Source organism: Carassius auratus, chromosome 40, assembly GCF_003368295.1.
Source record: "Carassius auratus strain Wakin chromosome 40, ASM336829v1, whole genome shotgun sequence".
Taxonomy (NCBI): Eukaryota; Metazoa; Chordata; class Actinopteri; order Cypriniformes; family Cyprinidae; genus Carassius; species Carassius auratus.
The window spans coordinates 278,765-298,588 of record NC_039282.1 but is presented as its reverse complement, the minus strand read 5'-3'; the positions used below and the strand labels follow the sequence as shown (position 1 = coordinate 298,588).

General features: G+C 36.4%; 2 protein-coding genes across 3 annotated transcripts; both read right to left on the bottom strand.

Moving 5' to 3' along the window:
• Positions 1-25: 25 nt before the first annotated feature.
• Positions 26-7,094, bottom strand: LOC113058180 (probable G-protein coupled receptor 171). Of its 2 annotated transcripts, none has more exons than XM_026225852.1 (2): positions 6,986-7,094; positions 26-1,766 (listed from the first exon to the last, which is right to left on the bottom strand). In XM_026225852.1, the coding sequence occupies exon 2, from the start codon at positions 1,460-1,462 to the stop codon at positions 509-511; it is 954 nt and encodes a 317-aa protein (XP_026081637.1). In that variant the 5' UTR covers positions 1,463-1,766; positions 6,986-7,094; the 3' UTR covers positions 26-508. The 2 variants fall into 2 exon arrangements, with proteins under 2 accessions (XP_026081637.1, XP_026081636.1); XM_026225851.1 differs by lacking the exon at positions 6,986-7,094 and adding an exon at positions 5,865-6,165.
• A 1,309-nt stretch (positions 7,095-8,403) lies between these two features.
• LOC113058179 (P2Y purinoceptor 13) lies at positions 8,404-19,235 on the bottom strand. The gene is made up of 3 exons (XM_026225850.1): positions 19,148-19,235; positions 10,710-11,143; positions 8,404-9,561 (listed from the first exon to the last, which is right to left on the bottom strand). The coding sequence occupies exons 2-3, from the start codon at positions 11,141-11,143 to the stop codon at positions 8,865-8,867; spliced, it is 1,131 nt and encodes a 376-aa protein (XP_026081635.1). The 5' UTR covers positions 19,148-19,235; the 3' UTR covers positions 8,404-8,864.
• Positions 19,236-19,824: the final 589 nt, after the last annotated feature.

The following is a 19,824-nucleotide window of genomic DNA, read 5'->3' as shown; positions in this document are numbered from 1 at the left end:
GTTATTATAAATAAAAATCTTTATAATCAACCCTCACAATGTCAGAAACACACTTCATTTTTAGATTTTTTGATTAGGAATTTGGGATATGGAATACAAATTATACAAATAATATCCCAATTAATTATCAATAAATATCACTAAAAACATTCATTTCATGCTTGATGTGCGGTTGTCCTCGAGGTGATGTAGTCCTGGCTCTTGGTTATAACTAACACTCTGAGCATCCCTGTAAAGTCCACCTTCTGTAGATTTAGTCATATTAGAAAGATTATGTATACATATATACAAATTTTGCTCCAAAATGTTTATGAAGTAGAATTTCATCTGAATTCTTTTTTTTTGGGCCGTTATGGGCAAAAGGTCCTTCTCCACAGACTTCAGTCTTCTGCTTTTTTTTTTATTGATTTTCCTACATTACCTATACCCAGTTTCTCAAGAAACTCTTTCTTGACCTTACATTGACATTCAGCACTGGTACTTGGTGCATAACTCTCCTCCGGTTGAATTATGACTCTGTGTCTGTGGTGGGAACACTGCCTCTCTTTGAAAAGGCCTTTGTGATCTGATGCCTGAACGCACGGCAGATGACAAAGTACAGCACTGGGTCGAAGCACAGGTGCAGGATGGCGAGGAGAAGAGTCGACTCTTTAGCCAGGAAGAGACTCTTCTTTAATGCACATTCTGTGATGACCTTTATCTGAGTAAACGTGTACGGCATACGCACAATGTGGTAAGGCACGAAGCACACCACATATGCCAAGGTCACCAATGCAATGTTTATGAAGGCATGTTGGGCATTATCCTGTTCCTCAGGGTCAGATTCACGCCGACCCCAGAGCCGCTTCAAGACCAATCCATTGGACAACAGCACCGCCACAGAGGAGTTGAAGAAGATGGCCATGCCCAGAAACACAGACAAAGCGTGCCAGTGCTTGCCCAAATCACCTTTTAAGTCTGAACATGTTAGCCTAACTTTGTCTTCAATGTTTTCTTTGATAGGGATGGCCATGTTGGGCACGTTGATGAAGAGCACCAGGAACCAGACCACCAAAGACATCAGCACCGCAAAGCCCACTTCCTGCAATCGTAGCAGTTTGGAGCTGCGGGTGATCTGAAGATAGCGCTGTACGCTTACAAAAGCTAGAAAGATGATAGATGCATACATGTTGATGTAGATGAGCGGCGCACTCACTTGGCAGTAAAAGATGGTCAAACTCTTGGAATCGTTGCCCAGATCTTTGGCAATCTTGACAGGTAATGCCAACATGAGGAGGAAGTCAGACGTTAGAAGATTGATGAGGTAAACATTAATGCACTTTTTAGCACTTCGGCTGGTTATGAAGGCCCACAGCGCCACCAGGCTGGCAGTCATTCCAATCAGGAAGATGAGGATGTAGACTGTGGCGAAGGGCACCATGTTGTCATTGACAACACAGACACTGGCATTTGCACTCTCCATCCTTTGGATCTGGACTGTGTGAACTTTAAACTAGGCCTAAATAAGTCAAATCAAGATTATCAGATAAGGACGTTTAACTTCTCCTTTTCGTCACGTGATTTCCTTTTAGGTCTTGTCAGACCACTGAGAATAATCGAAGCTGATCTGAATACAGTTCTGCCTTTCTCTTCACCGGAAAGTAGAAGGTAGCAGAGGAGGAAGTGGTAAATCCCCTGTTCAAGCACGCAGACGCATTTTCCTGTTTGCTTGCACAAGGATATGATGTCATCTATCAGCATCAATCAGAAAATGTTATGAGGCAATCCTGGAAGGAGACAGAAAGAAAAATATTCAATTTTATGAATTCAAAATAAGCATACTTATCTCTTGATATTTTCACAGCATGTTTAGTTTAGCCCTTTAATATATTCCATAATAGATTAGTTGGTAACACTTCATAGTAGGTTCTATTTATTAACATTAATTAATTACATTAGTATTTACAAAGTTACATATAGTGTTTAATTTACACTACTCAGAGCATATATGGTGCAAATCTAAAAGAGTCTTAAGGTAACACTGAAGTTAATGAGTTAATTAAGTGATAAATTAACTGATGATTGAGCATTAGTGATGAACAGCTGTTGTTAACTGAAATCAACTGAAATAAAAGAAGACATTAAATCTCTCAATATCTCAGCAGAGGATAATTAATCATCTCCACAAACAGCATCACTTCAGGCATTACTAACCAGTTAATATTTAGATGTTTTTTTTCTTCAACTTACAATATATTTTTAATAGTGGTTGTTTTAGTTGCTTCTTGACCCTTGACTTTTTAAATGTAAAAGTTTCTTTGGCTGGCTCAACTGTGTGTATTAAACACATATGCAATTGCAAGGAGCTTGCAATAAAGTTATGTGTCTTAATTTCTGATTGCAGTTTTATTTCAAACTGTAGTGCTTTTATTATTTATATGTTGTTGCACTTAAATTAAATAAATTAAATTTATTCATTTAGCAGACGCTTTTATCCAAAGCGACTTACAGATGAAGACAGTGGAAGCAATCAAAAACAACAAAAAGAGCAATGATATGTAAGTGCTATAACAAGTCTCAGTTAGCTTAACACAGTACACGTAGCATGGGATTTTAAATAATATAATAAATAAAAAGAAAACAGATAGAATAAAAATGTAAAAAAAATAAAAGAATAGAGCAAGCTAGTTAGAGATCTTTACACATACACACACATATACAATTGCATAATAAATGAAAAGAAAATAGAATACAAAAAGATCAGAAAGGTAGTTAGATTTTTTAAAGAATAGAATTAGAATAGTGAGTGTTAAAGTTAGAGGGTCAAATAAAGATGGAAGAGATGTGTTTTAAGCCGATTCTTGAAGATGGCTAAGGACTCAGCTGCTCATTGAGCCGAGTTCATTCCACCAGGAGGGAACATTTAATTTAAAAGTCCGTAAAAGTGACTTTGTGCTTCTTTGGGATGGCACAATCAAGCAACATTCACTTGCAGAACGCAAGCTTCTAGAGGGCACATAAGTCTGAAGTAACAAATTTAGGTAAATAAAAAATAACAATAACGAATGAATAATTTAATGAATAAATAATTTAATGAATAAATACAGTAGGCCTAACCAACTGGGGGAAGTCATCGCTTAAGGGTTAGAGAGTTTGATTCCTAACCCTTGGGGTTTCGAGTCTCGGGCAAGCAATATCATGACTGAAGTGTCCTTGAGCAAGGCGCCAAACCCCCAACTGCTGCCCAGGTGCCACGACATAAATGGCTGCCCATTGCTCCGGGTGTGTGGTTGCACACTTTGGATAAGTTAAACGCAGTATGAGTCACTGAACTTGGCTGTATGTCACTTTACTAATGTACTCCTAATTGATAACTAATGCTAGTTAATGCATTAACTGATGGGATCTTATTGTAAAGTGTTTCCAATAAATGTATACCAACTTCACATACAAAAGCTTACAGATATTCAACTTTGCAAACAGACATGTTAAAATATGGTAACTTTTTTTTCCAAGTGAATTTGCAGCAGGAAATGTTCATCACTGTCTAATAAAAAGGTTGCAAATTAAATCATGCTCCCTTCACATTCCGTGCTAATAATACAGACCGTCAGAGTTCTTAAAGTGTATGTATGTATATATATATATATATATATATATATATATATATATATATATATATATATATATATAGTATTGTGTGATAATAAAACATTAATTTTATGCTTTTCTTTTGATAAAAATATGACAACCTCTGTATCATTTAATTGCCATTTGTGTGCATTTTACAACATCTGGTAAAGAGACTCCTCAAGAGCTTACAATTTATCCCTGGAATACCAAAACTTAGTTTGTCTTCATACTCAAGTCACTGACCGCAACATTATCATTTCAGGACAACACCGAAAATGAAAAACATAACTGTATTTTTCTCAATGTAACCCACAGCTGCAATACAATCTGTTTGGATTTTTGTGGGGTCCAAAACAGGTATTTTCCTCAGAACTCATCAGTTAAATTCAAATTTACAATGATTATATATTGTTTTGACAAAAATACAGGTCTTTGTTAGCATATTCTACAAATGATGATGAGAAAAACCTTGAATATGCTCTTTAGGGAAGTGAGTCAGATTGTGGTCATCAAATAAACTGAAAAAAAGAAACTAGTCAAAATTCTTGGACAGTTAACTTGGAATTTTTACAAGGTGAAACTTGGAATTCTGTCTTTTTAATTGTATTTATTTTACTTGAAACTGTTCTAGTTTACTTAAAGAAATAATTATTATAATAATAAATTCATTTATCCTTCATTGCTCATTAAAGGGTTAGTTCACCCAATAATCTAAATTATGTCATTAATGACTCACCCTCATGTCGTTCCAAACCAGTGAGACTTCCGTTCATCTTCAGAACACAGTTTAAGATATTTTAGATTTAGTCCGAGAGCTCTCGGTCCCTCCATTGAAGCTGTGTGTACGGTATACTGTCCATGTCCAGAAAGGTAAGAAAAACCTCTTCAAAGTAGTCCATGTGACATCAGAGGGTCCGTTAGAATTTGTTGAAGCATCGAAAATACATTTTGGTCCAAAAATAACAAAAACTACGACTTTATTCAGCATTGTCTTCTCTTCCGGGTCTGTTGTGTGAGAGAGTTCAAAACAAAGCAGTTTGTGATATCCAGTTCACGAATGAATCATTCGATGTAAGCGGATCTTCTTGAACCAGTTCACCAAATCTAACTGAATGAATGAAAAATTGACTCATTCATGAGTCAAGAACCGGTTGCATCGGTTTTCGGATCACCAGTAGTTCTTTCAGACAGTTCGATTCAATAAACCGGTTGAAGAAAACAGTTCATCGGTTCTTTTGCGCTCGACGTGATGGCGCCATTGGTGACGAATGCCCTTGATCCAAGCCTTCGGTTTACCCACGCTCATAACACTAGCACAGAATCAGTTCAGAATCAATCACCAAAAGAATCAGTTCAGTTCAGACGCTCTGTGTGTCGCTCTGCTTCACGCTGAATCACACATGCGCAGTATCATCGGCTCCTCGGTTCACGAATCAGACGCGTCTGACAGAAACGGTTCTTGACCCATGAACGAGTCAATGTTTTGCTCGTTATCTGGCTCGGCTCGGTGTTCATCTTCATTTCTCTCTTCACAGCAGTTCAGTCAGTGTACTGTTTGAGTAAATGAATTACTCCGGGATATTGGTTTGTTTTAACTCAGAGGGAGTGTCAGCCACATTAAATAAGGTTAACAGCTTAAGTCATTTGTGGATTAATGCGTATTGGAGACGCAAACCGTTTAAAACGATTCAGTTCGATTCGTTCGCGAACCGGATATCACAAACTGCTTTGTTTTGAACTCTCTCTCACAACAGACACGGAAGAGAACACAATGTTGAATAAAGTCATAGCTTTTGCTATTTTTGGACCAAAATGTATTTTAACTGACCCTCTGATGTCATATGGACTACTTTGATGATGTTTTTCTTACCTTTCTGGACATGGACAGTATACCGTACACACAGTTTCAGTAGAGGGACTGAGAGCTCTCGGACTAAATCTAAAATATCTTAAACTGTGTTACGAAGATAAAAGTAGGTCTCACGGTTTGGAACGACATGAGGGTGAGTCATTAATGACATAATTTTGATTATTGGGTGAACTAACCCTTTAATATAATGCATATAATTGTAATTTCCAAAACCTGTCTCTTTATGTACTATCAGGTACATCAATCATTATTCTGATTACACATGGGGATATCAAAAATTTGTCCTCAAATTAACATTTTAGAGTAATTATCAGATGTCTAAAATCCCAGGAAGAAACAGACGCAATGTGGCTTGTATCAGAGTTCGATTTTGAAAACTCACCGCATGACCAGACAGGCTTCTCCAGCAGACATCAGATCAGACGCTGGAGTAATGTGATTCTGCTCTCCAGCTGTATACTTTCTAACTGTAATCCAAACAGCTACTGAGATACTTGCTCTGAGAGTTTCTTTACTGCCTCAACTACATTATAAATCCAGTTTCTGTTTTTTTGGTTTGGTTTCATTTATATCACCCAATGGAGGAAAGCACTTACCATACCTACAGTGCTGTGAAATGACGCTGCGGAAACGTGAACTTTCCAGATACTATGTATGTAGATGACCACAAACCACTAGTCGATTACTCTCATTTGCATGTGCTCTCTGTGCTGTAAGTTCCTGGTTTGAAAGACAACAGGTGGGTTTTGACTTTCCATTCGATGTGTTGGACATAGGAGTTGCACTGTGAGTGTCATTTAACATCAAATCGAGTGTCTGTAGCCCAGTGCCAAAGTCATTTTAAAAACACAAACAAAACAATTCATATCCACCAAACAGAGGATTCAGTAATATATGTTTTTTCAGATGCAGTTTGGCAAAGTGTTACCAGGACTAATTGTTTGGCCTTAAACCAGATATAGTCAATAACGTGTAATGCTTCCATCAAGGTATTTCAAAAAAGTTCACTACACGGTTACAGATTTAAGAGAAAATATCTAAAAATACAATACTTCCAGTAAAAGGGAAAGCTATTTTAATAGGAAAGGAGCCATTTCAAAATGTTTTTCCACTGTAATTAACCAGTGTTTTGATAATTCACCACCAAGGCTTGACAGTTCAACAAATTAATGAACAGTTATATATACCTGTGATGCAAACTTCCTGTTTGTTGTTGACGGCTGTACTGCGTTTGAGCTCCGTCACTATATTCTTTTCATTGACTATTTTTAACTTAAAAATCAATTTTATACATCATCGTTTCCGTTTATATAGCGTGTGAATATATCCTCTATTGTATTCTACAACAAAAACAATCAGAGCGCCTCGCTATCACTAGTTTTATTTTGATCTCCCGGGTCCGCTATTAGCTTTTAGCCAGTTAGCATCAGCAAGCGTGGTTGCTGCTAACTGCGCTTACATTGCTAATACTCTATTCACACACATTACCACTGCTGTACTCACTGTTATTTGCTTTAATGGCGGGTGAATGTCTCCACTTTGTGCAGCTCGAGCTCGAGGCCGTGGGGAAGCAGATTCGCGAAATAAGACAGAGATACTAATTATTGGACCAAGAAACACTACACAGAATCTTGTAGATTACAATCTGCAACTAGACGGATGTACTGTTACTTCCTCTACAGTCAAAAATCTGGGTGTAACATTAGACAGCAATTTGTCTTATCATATTTCCAGTGTTACAAAAACTGCATTCTTCCATCTTAGAAACATTGCCAAGCTACGAAACATGTTATATGTTTCTGATGCAGAAAAACTAGTTCATGCATTCATGACCTCTAGACTGGACTATTGTAATGCTCTTCTAGGTGGTTGTCCTGCTTCGTCAATAAACAAGCTACAGGTCGTCCAAAATGCAGCAGCTAGAGTCCTTACCAGGTCAAGAAAATATGATCATATTACCCCAATTTTACAGTCTCTGCACTTGATACCTATTAAGTTCCGTATCAGTTATAAATTATCATTTCTTACCTATAAGGCCCTAAATGGTTTAGCTCCAGCGTACCTAACTAGCCTTCTACCACGTTACAACCCATCACGCACCCTAAGGTCACAAAACACTGGACTTTTGGTCGTTCCTAAGATAGCAAAGTCCACTAAAGGAGGTAGAGCTTTCTCTCATTTGGCTCCCAAACTCTGGAATAGCCTTCCTGATAATGTTCGGGGTTCAGACACACTCTCTCTGTTTAAATCTAGATTAAAAACACATCTCTTTCGCCAAGCATTCGAATAATGTATCTTTTTAATTGTGAGTGTAGTTGCATCTGATCAAGGGTGCATTTTTATTCATTAGCTTGGGTTAAACTAATTTTACTTTGTTGGATCAGCAGCTATGCTAATGATGTCTCTATTTTGTTTCTATGTTTCTATGTTTCACATCCCGTGGTAACTAGGATTCACACAAGCTCCAGTCTGGATCCAGAACACCTGAGAAGAGATGATGCTGACCCTCAGAGGACCCCAGATGATGCTAACCCTGAATCAACAAACAGAACTAACAATTATTGCTAAATGTGTGACTGAATCATATAATAACTTAATTAATAATATTGATAGTTCATCGTCTAGCTGACTACGTCTTGTATTATTTTTTTTTTTTTTTTAAATCCTGTCAAATGTGCACAAACTACTAGCTACTACTAAATATTGTAGAAACATAATTTTCTGTAAAGTTGCTTTGTAACGATTTGTTTTGTAAAAATCGCTATACAAATAAACTTGAATTAAATTGAATTGAATGCAAAGCTGAATGTTCAGCATCATTACTCCAGTCTTCAGTGTCACATGATCTTTAGAAATCATTCTAATATGCTGATTTACTGCTCAAGAAACATTTTCTCTCTTACACATTATTTTCAGGGTTCTTAAGTTTGTTGAATAGAAAGTTCCAATGAACAGCATTTATTTGCAACAGAAATATTCTGTAACATCATAATGTTTTTACTGTGACCTTTGATCAGTTTAATGCATCTTTGCTGTTTAAAATTGCATTTCTTTAAAAAAATATTTTTTAACAGTATGTACACACATTAACAATATTTGTTTTATGTTTTTTCATATATTATAATATTGCACTATAACTTATGAAAGCATATCCACAATTGCAGTTTCTGGTTTGGTGGTCAATTAAAACATGTCATAATATCGGCTTGCTGTAATCAAGTGAAAACAAAAACAGAAATTAAAAATGTTGCGTGAGAAAAAGGAATAAATCTAATGAATTAATATATTACACTATGTTAGATTTAATGAGCCATCATTGACATCTCACAGTTTGTTTCATTGTTATTAAGACAAATTTAAATCCCTCCAGGGAATTTCTGTATTAAATGACACTTTCATGTCGTAATGTGGATAGCTTTGTCTCAATGTAGCTCATCATGTTGTTCATTCTTCTTGGCTGACTTTTATCGTCGCTGTGTCTTGGAGAATCTGACATCTTCCTGAGGCTTAGCTGAGCTCTGAATGCCTTGCAAAAGATAAAGTATATAAGAGGATCCAGACAAGCATTGAGCACCGATAGCAGGACGGTCAGCTCCTTCAGGACATAGATGGCCTGCACTGAGCAGAGTTTCATCTGAGGTTTGATGAATGTGTAAGGCAGCCTAACCAAATGGTAGGGTACAAAGCACACACAAAAAACCACCACGAGCACCAGCATGTTACGCTTCGATTTCATGAATTTATGTCTTCTGGATGTGATCTTTGTGGACAACTGAGCCTGTTTGATCTTTTGCAAAGTCCCCCAGTACATAACAATCAGAGACACCAGCACAAAAGTGAAGAGCACCGCAGACAGACTGTGCATGATTTTGTAGACCACACTGAGCTGGGGACTGTGTAAGGCCTCACAGCCACTATTCTCAGACTTGGGAACATGACCCCAAGAGGTCAGGAGAAAGAGGATCAAGTAGATGGAAGATGTGGCTAACAGGAACACCCAAGTTCCTATGGAAATGTGTCGAGCGGTACGAACCGTCTGCAGAGCATGAGTTTCCAATGGCCGGACAATCTTCAGGTACCTGAGGTGAGAGTAAAAGATTCATATAATGTCATGATACATAAATAAATACAAATTCAATACTTATTGACTTGACTTGACGTTTCATTCCGGCTCCTTAGTGGACGTCTTATCAACGTCTGCAAAGACATAAAAAAAGACGTCCACTGGACATAACTTTGCCTATAATTTATTTATTTATTTATTTATATTTTACAGTACACTGACTGCATACAGAATATATTTTCATGAAAATTGTTAGGCCTGTTAGAGTTTAAGTTTTCAATGTTTAGTTTTTTTTAACATTTAAAATAGTTCAAACAACATATTTGTTTAGTTTTTTTTTGGTTACCATTGTGGTGAAGAGTGGAGCCTGTGCTTAGGTTGTCAATAGCTATCATATATGCATGTAAATGTCGCATGATTGTTTGATTTTGAAGAATAGAAATGCTGACTGTAAAAAAATTGTTGTACCATGCAAGTCATGATCAAATAAAAATGTTCTCATGACTTTAGCACAGTTGCAGCTCACGTAGCCTACAGCCTAACAGCAGAGTCTATACTTTGCCAAAATGGTAACCTCAAAAATAAACAAACTTTTTTTTTAATGTAAAAAATAACTAAACAACAAACTTAATATGTCTTTACCTTTACCAAAACACATTAAACAGCACTTAATTTCAACATTTATTCTCAATTCTGAGGTTAACTTAAATGGTTTAGGTTAACATTTTACAAATGTAATTTCATTTAACATAAAACTGAGTGCAAATGACAACTGACTAAAAAACTATATTTTTGCTGTTTAAGCTTATATTAAGTAAACTGAGCAAACAACTATAATCTATGTTTATTCCAATCAACTTTTACCATATGTTTATTAAATATTTCCTGATATTAATATTTTCCTACTGTTTTAATATTTAACATATCCTTGAAACTAATCCTGTGTGACTGATATCTGCAAATTAGGTGATTTCAGGTCAAGGTTGTGGCGGTCAATCAAGATGCCCTCTGTCAGTAGGTAATAGCAATATGGCTTGATCACCCTTTCAGGGTTTATTTAGCTATAACTACTGGATTAATGTAAATTACAAATCCCCCCCCCCCCCCCAAAAAAAAAGGCACACCAATTTCTTGTAAAGTAGGTTGCATGAATGAGTTGCATACCTGTTTGCAGCAATAAAGTCCATGAAGAGAATGCTTGCATACATGTTTATATAGAATGCTGTTGCTCCAAAGCTGCAGTAAATATCACGCAGTACATCTGAACTGTTAGCATACTTAGCAATACGCAAAGGCAAACAAAGGCAAAGGAAGAAGTCAGCTGCAGCCAGGTTCTTCATGTAGACTGTTACGCTGGACCGGACACGCTGATTGGTGCAGAAATACACCCGCATTGTGATGCAGTTAAGCCCCAGGCTGACAAGAAACAGTAGTGAGTATGCAATTATGAAAACGGGGTGGGAGGGGATCTTTGAAAATTCACAGGAAGCCTTTGTTTCAGCTTGAGTCGTGTTTGCTTCTGTGGTTTCATTTAGGACAGTGGTGAAGCTGGTTAGTGGTTCTGCAGTTCGAAGAATTTGTGAAACTGCTGACTCCATCTATTAATGCACAAGACAAACAGGTTAAAGTCACCATACAGTACGTTGTAGACTAGAATTTATTTATCCTTAAAGCTCAACAAGTGAGCATTTTCTTTGAAACTGCAATGCTCTGGGAAGATTTAGTTTATCTCTATAAAAATATAACGTAAAAATAACCCTTAGAGAACGGTGGATGCATCCAAAATCGAATTATTTTCTGTGCAGGCACTTCTTTTAAATAAGTTATTACTTTGTGACTGTTAAAAAAAGTATGTTTTATATACAGTAGGTTGAAAACCAAAATGGGTAATACCGCGGCGTGTAGTCGTGTGTTAAAATCTTTCGCGAAACTACCGCCAAGTGGCGCAAATGGTTGAATTGCACACTGAATGTAATTGTAAAATGAAAGGAAGACATAAAACAACAATAAAATTATAATATATATAACATTAAAAATATATTTTTGCTCATTATGATTTTTTTTTTTTTTTTTGCGTAGATAGGCTACCGAAACACGTGTGAAATCCAAAGCTTATTTTACCTAATGAATAAGAGTTTAGCTTCAAATGGGCAATATGTTTGGATTAGTCCCGAATGTGAGAGATAAGCCCAACCTTATGTATCACTTTAAATAATTTATTATTATTATTATTATTTTTATAAGCCTATATTTTTAACAGTCATGCCAAGCTCCAACACCAACCAATCACAACACACACCAACACACACCCTCACCCCTCACTCCTACCTGCTCCTCATCCACCTACAATCAACTACTCCTACAAGTACACACGCACTCAGTCACCGTCCGGTCTCATTCGCAACTACTGTAGGGCAATACCTACCTGCTTACTCTAAGAACTAACCCATTATTCTTCTTACCTCTCTCCAACTCTGTCAAACCTCCTCCTGCCCAAACTAAAAAAGCTCTCCGTGCCCACCTCCGTCTGTCTGTGGATCAACAGCTTCCTGACAGACAGGCAGCAGCTAGTGAGGCTGGGAAAATATACATCCAGCACCCGTACAATCAGCACCGGAGCTCCCCAGGGCTGTGTCCTCTCCCCACTGCTCTTCTCCCTGTACACTAATGATTGCACGTCTAAGGACCCCTCTGTCAAGCTCCTGAAGTTTGCAGACGACACCACACTCATCGGCCTCATTCAGGACGGTGACGAGTCTGCTTACAAACAGGAGGTAAAAGAGCTGGCTGTCTGGTGCACTCTCAACAACCTGGAGCTTAACACGCTCAGAACAGTGGAGATGACCGTGGATTTTAGGAGAAACCCCCCTGCACTCCACCTACTCACCATCATGAACAGCACTGTGACTGCAATGGAGTCATTCAGGTTCCTGGGCACCACTATCTCTCAGGACCTGAAGTGGGACATTCACATTGACTCCATCGTGAAAAAGGCCCAGCAGAGGTTGTACTTCCTTCGCCAGCTGAGGAAGTTAAACCTGCCACAGGAGCTGCTGAAACAGTTCTACTCCACCATCATTGAATCCATCCTCTGCACTTCAGTAACTGTCTGGTTCAGCTCAGCTTCTAAATCTGACCTCAGAAGACTACAGAGAGTAGTCCGGACTGCTGAGCGAATCATCGGTACAACTCTCCCTTCTATTCAAGAACTGTACTTATCCAGAGTGAGAAAAAGGGCTGTCAAAATCACTCTGGACCCCTCACATCCTGCACACTCCCTCTTTGAACTGTTGCCATCTGGTCGACGCTACAGAGCACTGAGCACTAGAACGACCAGACACAGGACCAGTTTCTTCCCTCAGGCAATCCATCTAATGAACAGCTGATAATAACGGCGAACACACTACACTTTATATTTATATACACATACACTTATTTATCTAACACACATACTTAGTATACACTTAAATTTTGCACATAATATACATACATACATAACTGCATTTTGTAATATACCTGCCTACAATTGTCAATTTGTATATTGTCATTCACTATTTACTTATTTGTATTTTTTATTCTTTTATTATGTGTTTTATGTTCTGTCGATGTCATTCTGTTCATCGTACAAACAAATTCATCGTATGTGTAAACATACCTGGCAATAAAGCTCATTCTGATTCTGAATTTGTTGAATTTAAAGGATTTGTTGTAAAGTGAAGAGGAACTAAAAAGGTCCTGTTGGTACATTAGCCTATAACACGATCAACCTGCCTCCCACGATGCTCAGCTGTGGACGATTTCAGAATGTTTGATATAAAGGTTGCTGTCACATTTTATACAGGAATTGTTCATTAAAAAAAAGCTCAACATATATTGTTAGTTTTATGCTAACATCCAGTCAAGGTCTTCAGATACTATACAAGATACAAGATCATTTAGTCTACTTAACATGCACTGTAACATTTTACCGTTTCAACTTATAAACTCCTTAAGATTAGTCAGTTTAATAGTATTGAAATTCAAGTTGAATATGGCATTAAAAATAGGTGGTAATTGCTTAAATTATTTCTATGAATTAATTATATGTTATCATGACTTTTTCATCATATCATTTTTTTACGAGCTGTGTTTGTTTTCAATTTCGGACACAGACTTTTTTTCTTTTTTTAAATCTATTAATCGCTCACATAGCTTTAACAAGGTTTTATTTATTTATTATTATTATTATTTATTTATTTATTATTTTTTTTGAGGAACGTGCCACACAGCAAAATCCCCAGTGTTAATTTAACACTCTTGAGTGTGGACTCATATAAACACTAAAGCAGTGTTAAAAGTAACACTAAAGCAGAGTTGAAGTTAATGAGATAATTAAGAAGTTAATTGAGTTATGATTGACCATTATTGAAGACACCTGATGTTAACAAGCAGAATCACCAAACGAGAAAATCACAATTTGAGTATCACCATTATAGTGTTCAGTGTTTGCTTTAGTTGGGATCTTGACCCTTCAGTTATTATCTTTAGATTTTATGTGGCTGTGGTGACTGAATTATATCATACAGACAGACCACAGCAAAGGCAATCATGTGTGCCATTGATTGTGATTTGAGCTATTTGTTATAGAGTGACCAGAATGCCTGAGTATAAGTTTCTTTACTGCATACATAAATTAAGTGAAAAAGAAAAGTAAGCAACCCAGAATATCTGACATAGTATGACATGTTTTTAATAGTTAGTTCTACGTAAAAAAAAAAAAGTAATCTTTTGTTTGGACACACAGAAATCAGGAATCAGCGTGAGCATCACAACAACGGTGACCATCAAAAAAGCATGTTGTAGCCAATAAAAACTCATCCATGGCTCCCATCATGCATTGCGGCATGAAAAAATTATGAGCTGAACTGTCTTTTTAACTTTTTATTCTAACTATATTTTATTTTTGCTGTTTTTATGTTAATTTTGTATCTAGTTTTGTGATGTTCAGAGTTGGTCTGTTTATCTGAATATGTTGTTTGTCACCGTTGTTGAGATTCATACGTTGATTATTGTTATCTGTGTGTGCCTAACATAGAATGTACCTGTACCTTCATAGAATTCTTTAATAAAAAAAATCAGAATCACTTGCAAGAGATACCTACAAAATGTATAGAAAATACAGATTTTTTCATTGTGGAATCAAAGCTGTGACAATCAATAATGGAAGTTTTACTTTGAGAAAAGACTGTAAGTTCAGTGATTCATGTCAAACAATGATTACATTAAAACATAACCATCAACACGCGATGATTTTTGCTCTTGGTTTGACAAACAAACTTTAAAAGTAAAAAGTTACAAGCCAAGATCCCAGCTAAAGCAAACACTGAACACTATAATGGTGACACACAAATTGTGATTTTTCTCGTTTGGTGATTCTGCTTGTTAACATCAGGTGTCTTCAATAATGCTTAATCATAACTCAATTAACTTCTTAATTATCTCATTAACTTCAACTCTGCTTCAGTGTTACTTTTAACACTGCTTCAGTGTACACTGGGGGGTGTTAAATTAACACTGGGGATTTTGCTGTGCACTGTCTGGGTAGTCACATCATCAATAGAGTCACAAATTAACTTCAGAAATGGAAAATAAGGGCTAATAGAGGATCTTTCTTTTATTCTTTATTTATAATGTTTACTCTTGAAGAAAATAGGTATATATTCTTTAAAGAGCCACATAGATGGGAAATCAAAAATAACCTGTATTACAGTGTATGATGTAGCTGTCCATCAGGGTAAACAATGTGCAAATAATTAAACAAAAAAGTACACCATTTATAAAGTTATTGGCTTCTAAAGTAAGGAGTCGACTCTGAATTGCTGAAACCAGTCGTTATAGATTTCAAATCTTTTGCCCATCTCTATGTACGTCACTAGGAACACTTTGCATAATAATCTCCGCCTACCGTCTTGGGAGAAACGGAACTATTTTGTGATAAAGTAATCCATATGGAAACAACGTGATGTCCGTCTTTCACGTCTCCCTTCATTATATCTAATATGACCACCCACCCCCCCCCCCCCCGCGCTGAACGCGCTATTCAGATTCAAACTGAAGCGGTGGCTTGAATACGCCCACACAGAAGAAAAAGCAGCGAGACTGTTCAAGTTTTTTTATCAAGTGTCAGTGGGTGCGAGTCACGAGCGCTGTGAAGCGGGAGCAGCTGATGGAGGATTCCGCTTGGTCTTAAAGCCTGCCTCAATCTCCTGCATTCACAAATAACAATGATTTTCACACAAATAATGTTAATTATTAATTGAGAATTTGTTATTATTTTGGTCTAGTGAAAATAATAATATGGGCTGTGAGAAAATAATGAATACAAAGAGTAGGGCTGCTGTGAGTGCAGGCATGTTTCAACCCATTAATATGACACTGTTCCTTTCAGCCAACAAACAGACCAAATTCAGTTACGCTGGAGAGGGTAGTTCTGTATAGCTTGTGAGGATAGAAATAAAGGTGTGAATCTCTTTCATATGGACAGTGTCTAATGAGGGTTTCAAACTTGCTGAGCAGGTTTAGGACATATTGGTTTTAGAACAACTTTAAAGAAAGGTTTGATCCACTTCAAATGTTGACTACTGTATAGCGCAATAAAGTTTATTAGTTATCATAATTTAATTACAGAGGAAGTTGCCTTAACTAAAATACAACAACAACAACAACAACAACAAAACTGTTCCATTAGGACTGGGAGATGGCCTAAAAAAATCCCAGATTTTTTTCACAAAAAAATTCAGATTTACAATTTAAATCGATTTTTTTTGCCTCCCTAATTAAAATCAATATTCAGATGACAAAATTTTTTTTCAAAAAAAGTTGTAATATAATTATTTATCATTTACCAGTCAAATTTATAACTGAAACAATATGATAAAAAAGCAGTAATGTTATTACCCTAATGCTGGAAAGACCTTTATTTTATTTTATTGTTATTTATATATGTTTTAAAACTAGCCCAAAACTGGCAGCTCTGCAGTCAGCAAATGTCATGGATGGAGGACAGAGCAAATGTACATATATTTTTTTGTGTAATTGTAAGTCTATATTCATCATATCGTTATGCCGCTGGTTTAGGTTATGTATTTATTTTTATTTCCTATATAAATTATTTGTAAATATAGCAGACACTGGGTGGAGCAGCAACAATTTCCCCTCCACGCTCAGAGCATTTAATAATCACTCCCCTCCACGCTCACTGATACCAGAAACACTGCATCGCTCCGCCTTCGCTCCGTTATGTTCATAACGTAGCCTATAAATAAATAAATAAAATAACAGGAGAGTTTCAAAGTGGCTTAGGCTATTGTGTGTAAACTTTTTTTCCTACCAAATGCCAAACTAATAATATTGTCAGCATTAAATGGTATAACTGCTGCTTTCTGCTATTTTTGTTTGTGATGAATATAACAGTACATTTTACATCAGTTGTTTTATCAACAGATCGATGCATTTCTTACAGATTTTAAAAACAGTTACAGATGAAGTAGCACTGTAAGATTACATTTGTTTGAATGTATTATTGTGACAGCGATTACGTGTGAATGTACTGTACCTTTTTAAATCATGCTTTAACCTGAAAATAATCAGTAAAAGGAACAGACAACCTCCTTGAGAACTAGCCTATAACATCCCGCTCGACTATTACCATCATTATACCCTTCTGATCAGAGAGATTATGTGTATCAAGCTATAGCTAAATATGTTTATCATGTGAATTCTTGCTAAATATGCAGTTATATTATGGGCCGTTGGCATGAATTGTACTAGTGATGGAGCGGTGGTGGAGAACTCTTGGAGCAAGTAAAAACCACGACGCTCCAAGTTAAAAAAAATCCACTCCTCGCTCCAGTCTATTTGCGAAAATGTGCTTGTTTGAAAGCTTATGATTAAAGTGCCACTCAGCGGTCAAAAGATGCAAATGCACTTTGCAGAAGTCGCGGCGGCGGTAGAACCGATGTTTTGGATGGCCACCTACTGTACTGAATGTGCATAGTATGATTTGAATTGGAGCCAGGTGTACTACATTTGATACATTGTCATTATCATTTGACCTAGTTTACCAGTGTCGGTTGAGTAACTTCACTATCACTCACAAACCATCTACTGTGGCCTCATACGATTGTAAAGTGTCCACTGGATGTACACTTTAAAATAACTGTGATTGTAGAAAGTTATCCTGGAACTTTTCTCCTAATGTTTTAGGAATACTGTGAATTGGACATACTACTCTTTTCACATTCTGTTTTTTATCTGTTATAAACGGCAGTAGGGAAGAGTGCAGCCATGCATTCCTGCAATGTTAGAATGGTTCTCAAAAAAAAAATAAAAAATAAAAAATAAAATAAATAAATAAAAATAAAAAGGAAACATATTCTAAAAACTTAAAAGCTGTAGTCACACAGGATGTATTCTTGTGTTTAAAGACAGAGCTGAGTAGAATGAAACTGAACATGAGACCCTCGATTCTCTTATAACTATGCAATAAAACAGCTAAAGTCAGCTGTTGGTTGTTATTTGCACACTGACCAACCATTTTAAAAATAGCAAATACGATAGATGAATCCTGTACTAGCAAGACCTGAGTCGCTCTTTATATTAGTTTGTTCCATTTCTACTTTCTGTGCTCACATATTGCATTTTAACACATTGTATTGCTGTGATTTCAGTTAAGGAATATTTACATGTATAATTAGCAACAGAATGTCCTTTTTTTCTTTTTTCTCTTTAACATAGCACACATCCTCATTCTGGATGACAGACCATAAAAAAAAAAATATTCCCATTTCAATCAGGGATGATTAAGCCTAATCTGATCCCATCTGCCCGTCTGTGTCAGCTGCTGCATGGACTGTTAATGAGCAAAAATGGAAAAATATTTTGAGCGATGAAGTCAAGAAATGTTCAAATTCCAATTCTGAAATCTTTCGATCTTAAATGACTCAATACCACCTCTGACGGTTATATCATTATTTTATAATACACTGTTGCAAAATCAGATCTCCATCATTCTCTTGCAGTGCTGAGAGCTGCATAATGTGATATTGATTCAATTCAACGACTCTTTAATAAAGGTCAGAGTCACAGGGGCCACTTTAATGTGATCTTGTCTGTGACATAAATGTTACTGGCATCATACTGACACTGTCACTGTGCTTATACTGACGCTAACATTGTTATGTACTTTATAATTCTAAGCATTCAAAAAAAAATTGAATTAGCAACTAACTGAATTATCTGGTACATATCAAAAAAAGAGTAATGTATTACTCAGTTCATTTGACATTTAGAACAAAATAACCACAAAATGCACTTTGAAGCACAAGCCATTTCTTGGTATTTACACATATTACATTCAAACTTTAGGATGTTCCTTAGCACTGAGAGGTAAAATAGCTTAGAGACATTAAAAATGTCCTGTCTTATATAACAGTTAATGCATGATATAAGCAATAACTGCAAACTCTTCCCTGAAATGGACCCCTCAATGTTTATAGAAGAACCATAATTGCAAGAAACTAAAAGCTAAAAGCTATTTAATTATTTAATCATATTTAACTTACTTGAAATCCTCACTTGTAGCCAAGCTGTCCACTGAGCTCTGATCTAAAGTTTGTCTTTTTCATTCACTCCCTTCATAAGTTCCTTCTGTAACATATAAAGAGGAAATTGGGTTTTGTATGTATCTCTATGTGTGTCAGTGTATGTGAAACAAGTCAAAGAATGAGAGAAAAAAGCAAGCTCCAGTGATTGGGTGATTTTGTGATGACACATGAAAGTCATTGACTCTATAGATTAAATGAACAGTTGCAGGACAAATCTGTGGGGTGTAATAATATTAAAATGTTTTAGTCATTTGCAAGTCAAAGTTGTTTGGTTCCCATTTTGTTTAGTTTTTTAGACACAAAACAAAATGCAGGCTGGTGTGTGTTACCTTAAAAGTACTTTAAAAACCCAAATTGTTGGAGCGGTTTGCTTTGGATGTGATTGCCTTTTAAGGTTTGTGTTATGCTGTTGTGAGTTTTATTTCCAAAGTGAATAAATGAGTCATGCACAGACATGATTCATGATTCATGCCTGTACAACACCCTGTTCCCTCCATGCAAATAACTTGCTGTAGCTTTGGGTCATTCTGCATAATTAGCTAGTGTCAGTGCCTCAGCCGAACAAAGAACCTTTCACTGAGTAATGTTCAGTAAAGTGGTGAGAACCCGCTAATTGCCTGTCACTTCCGACCTGC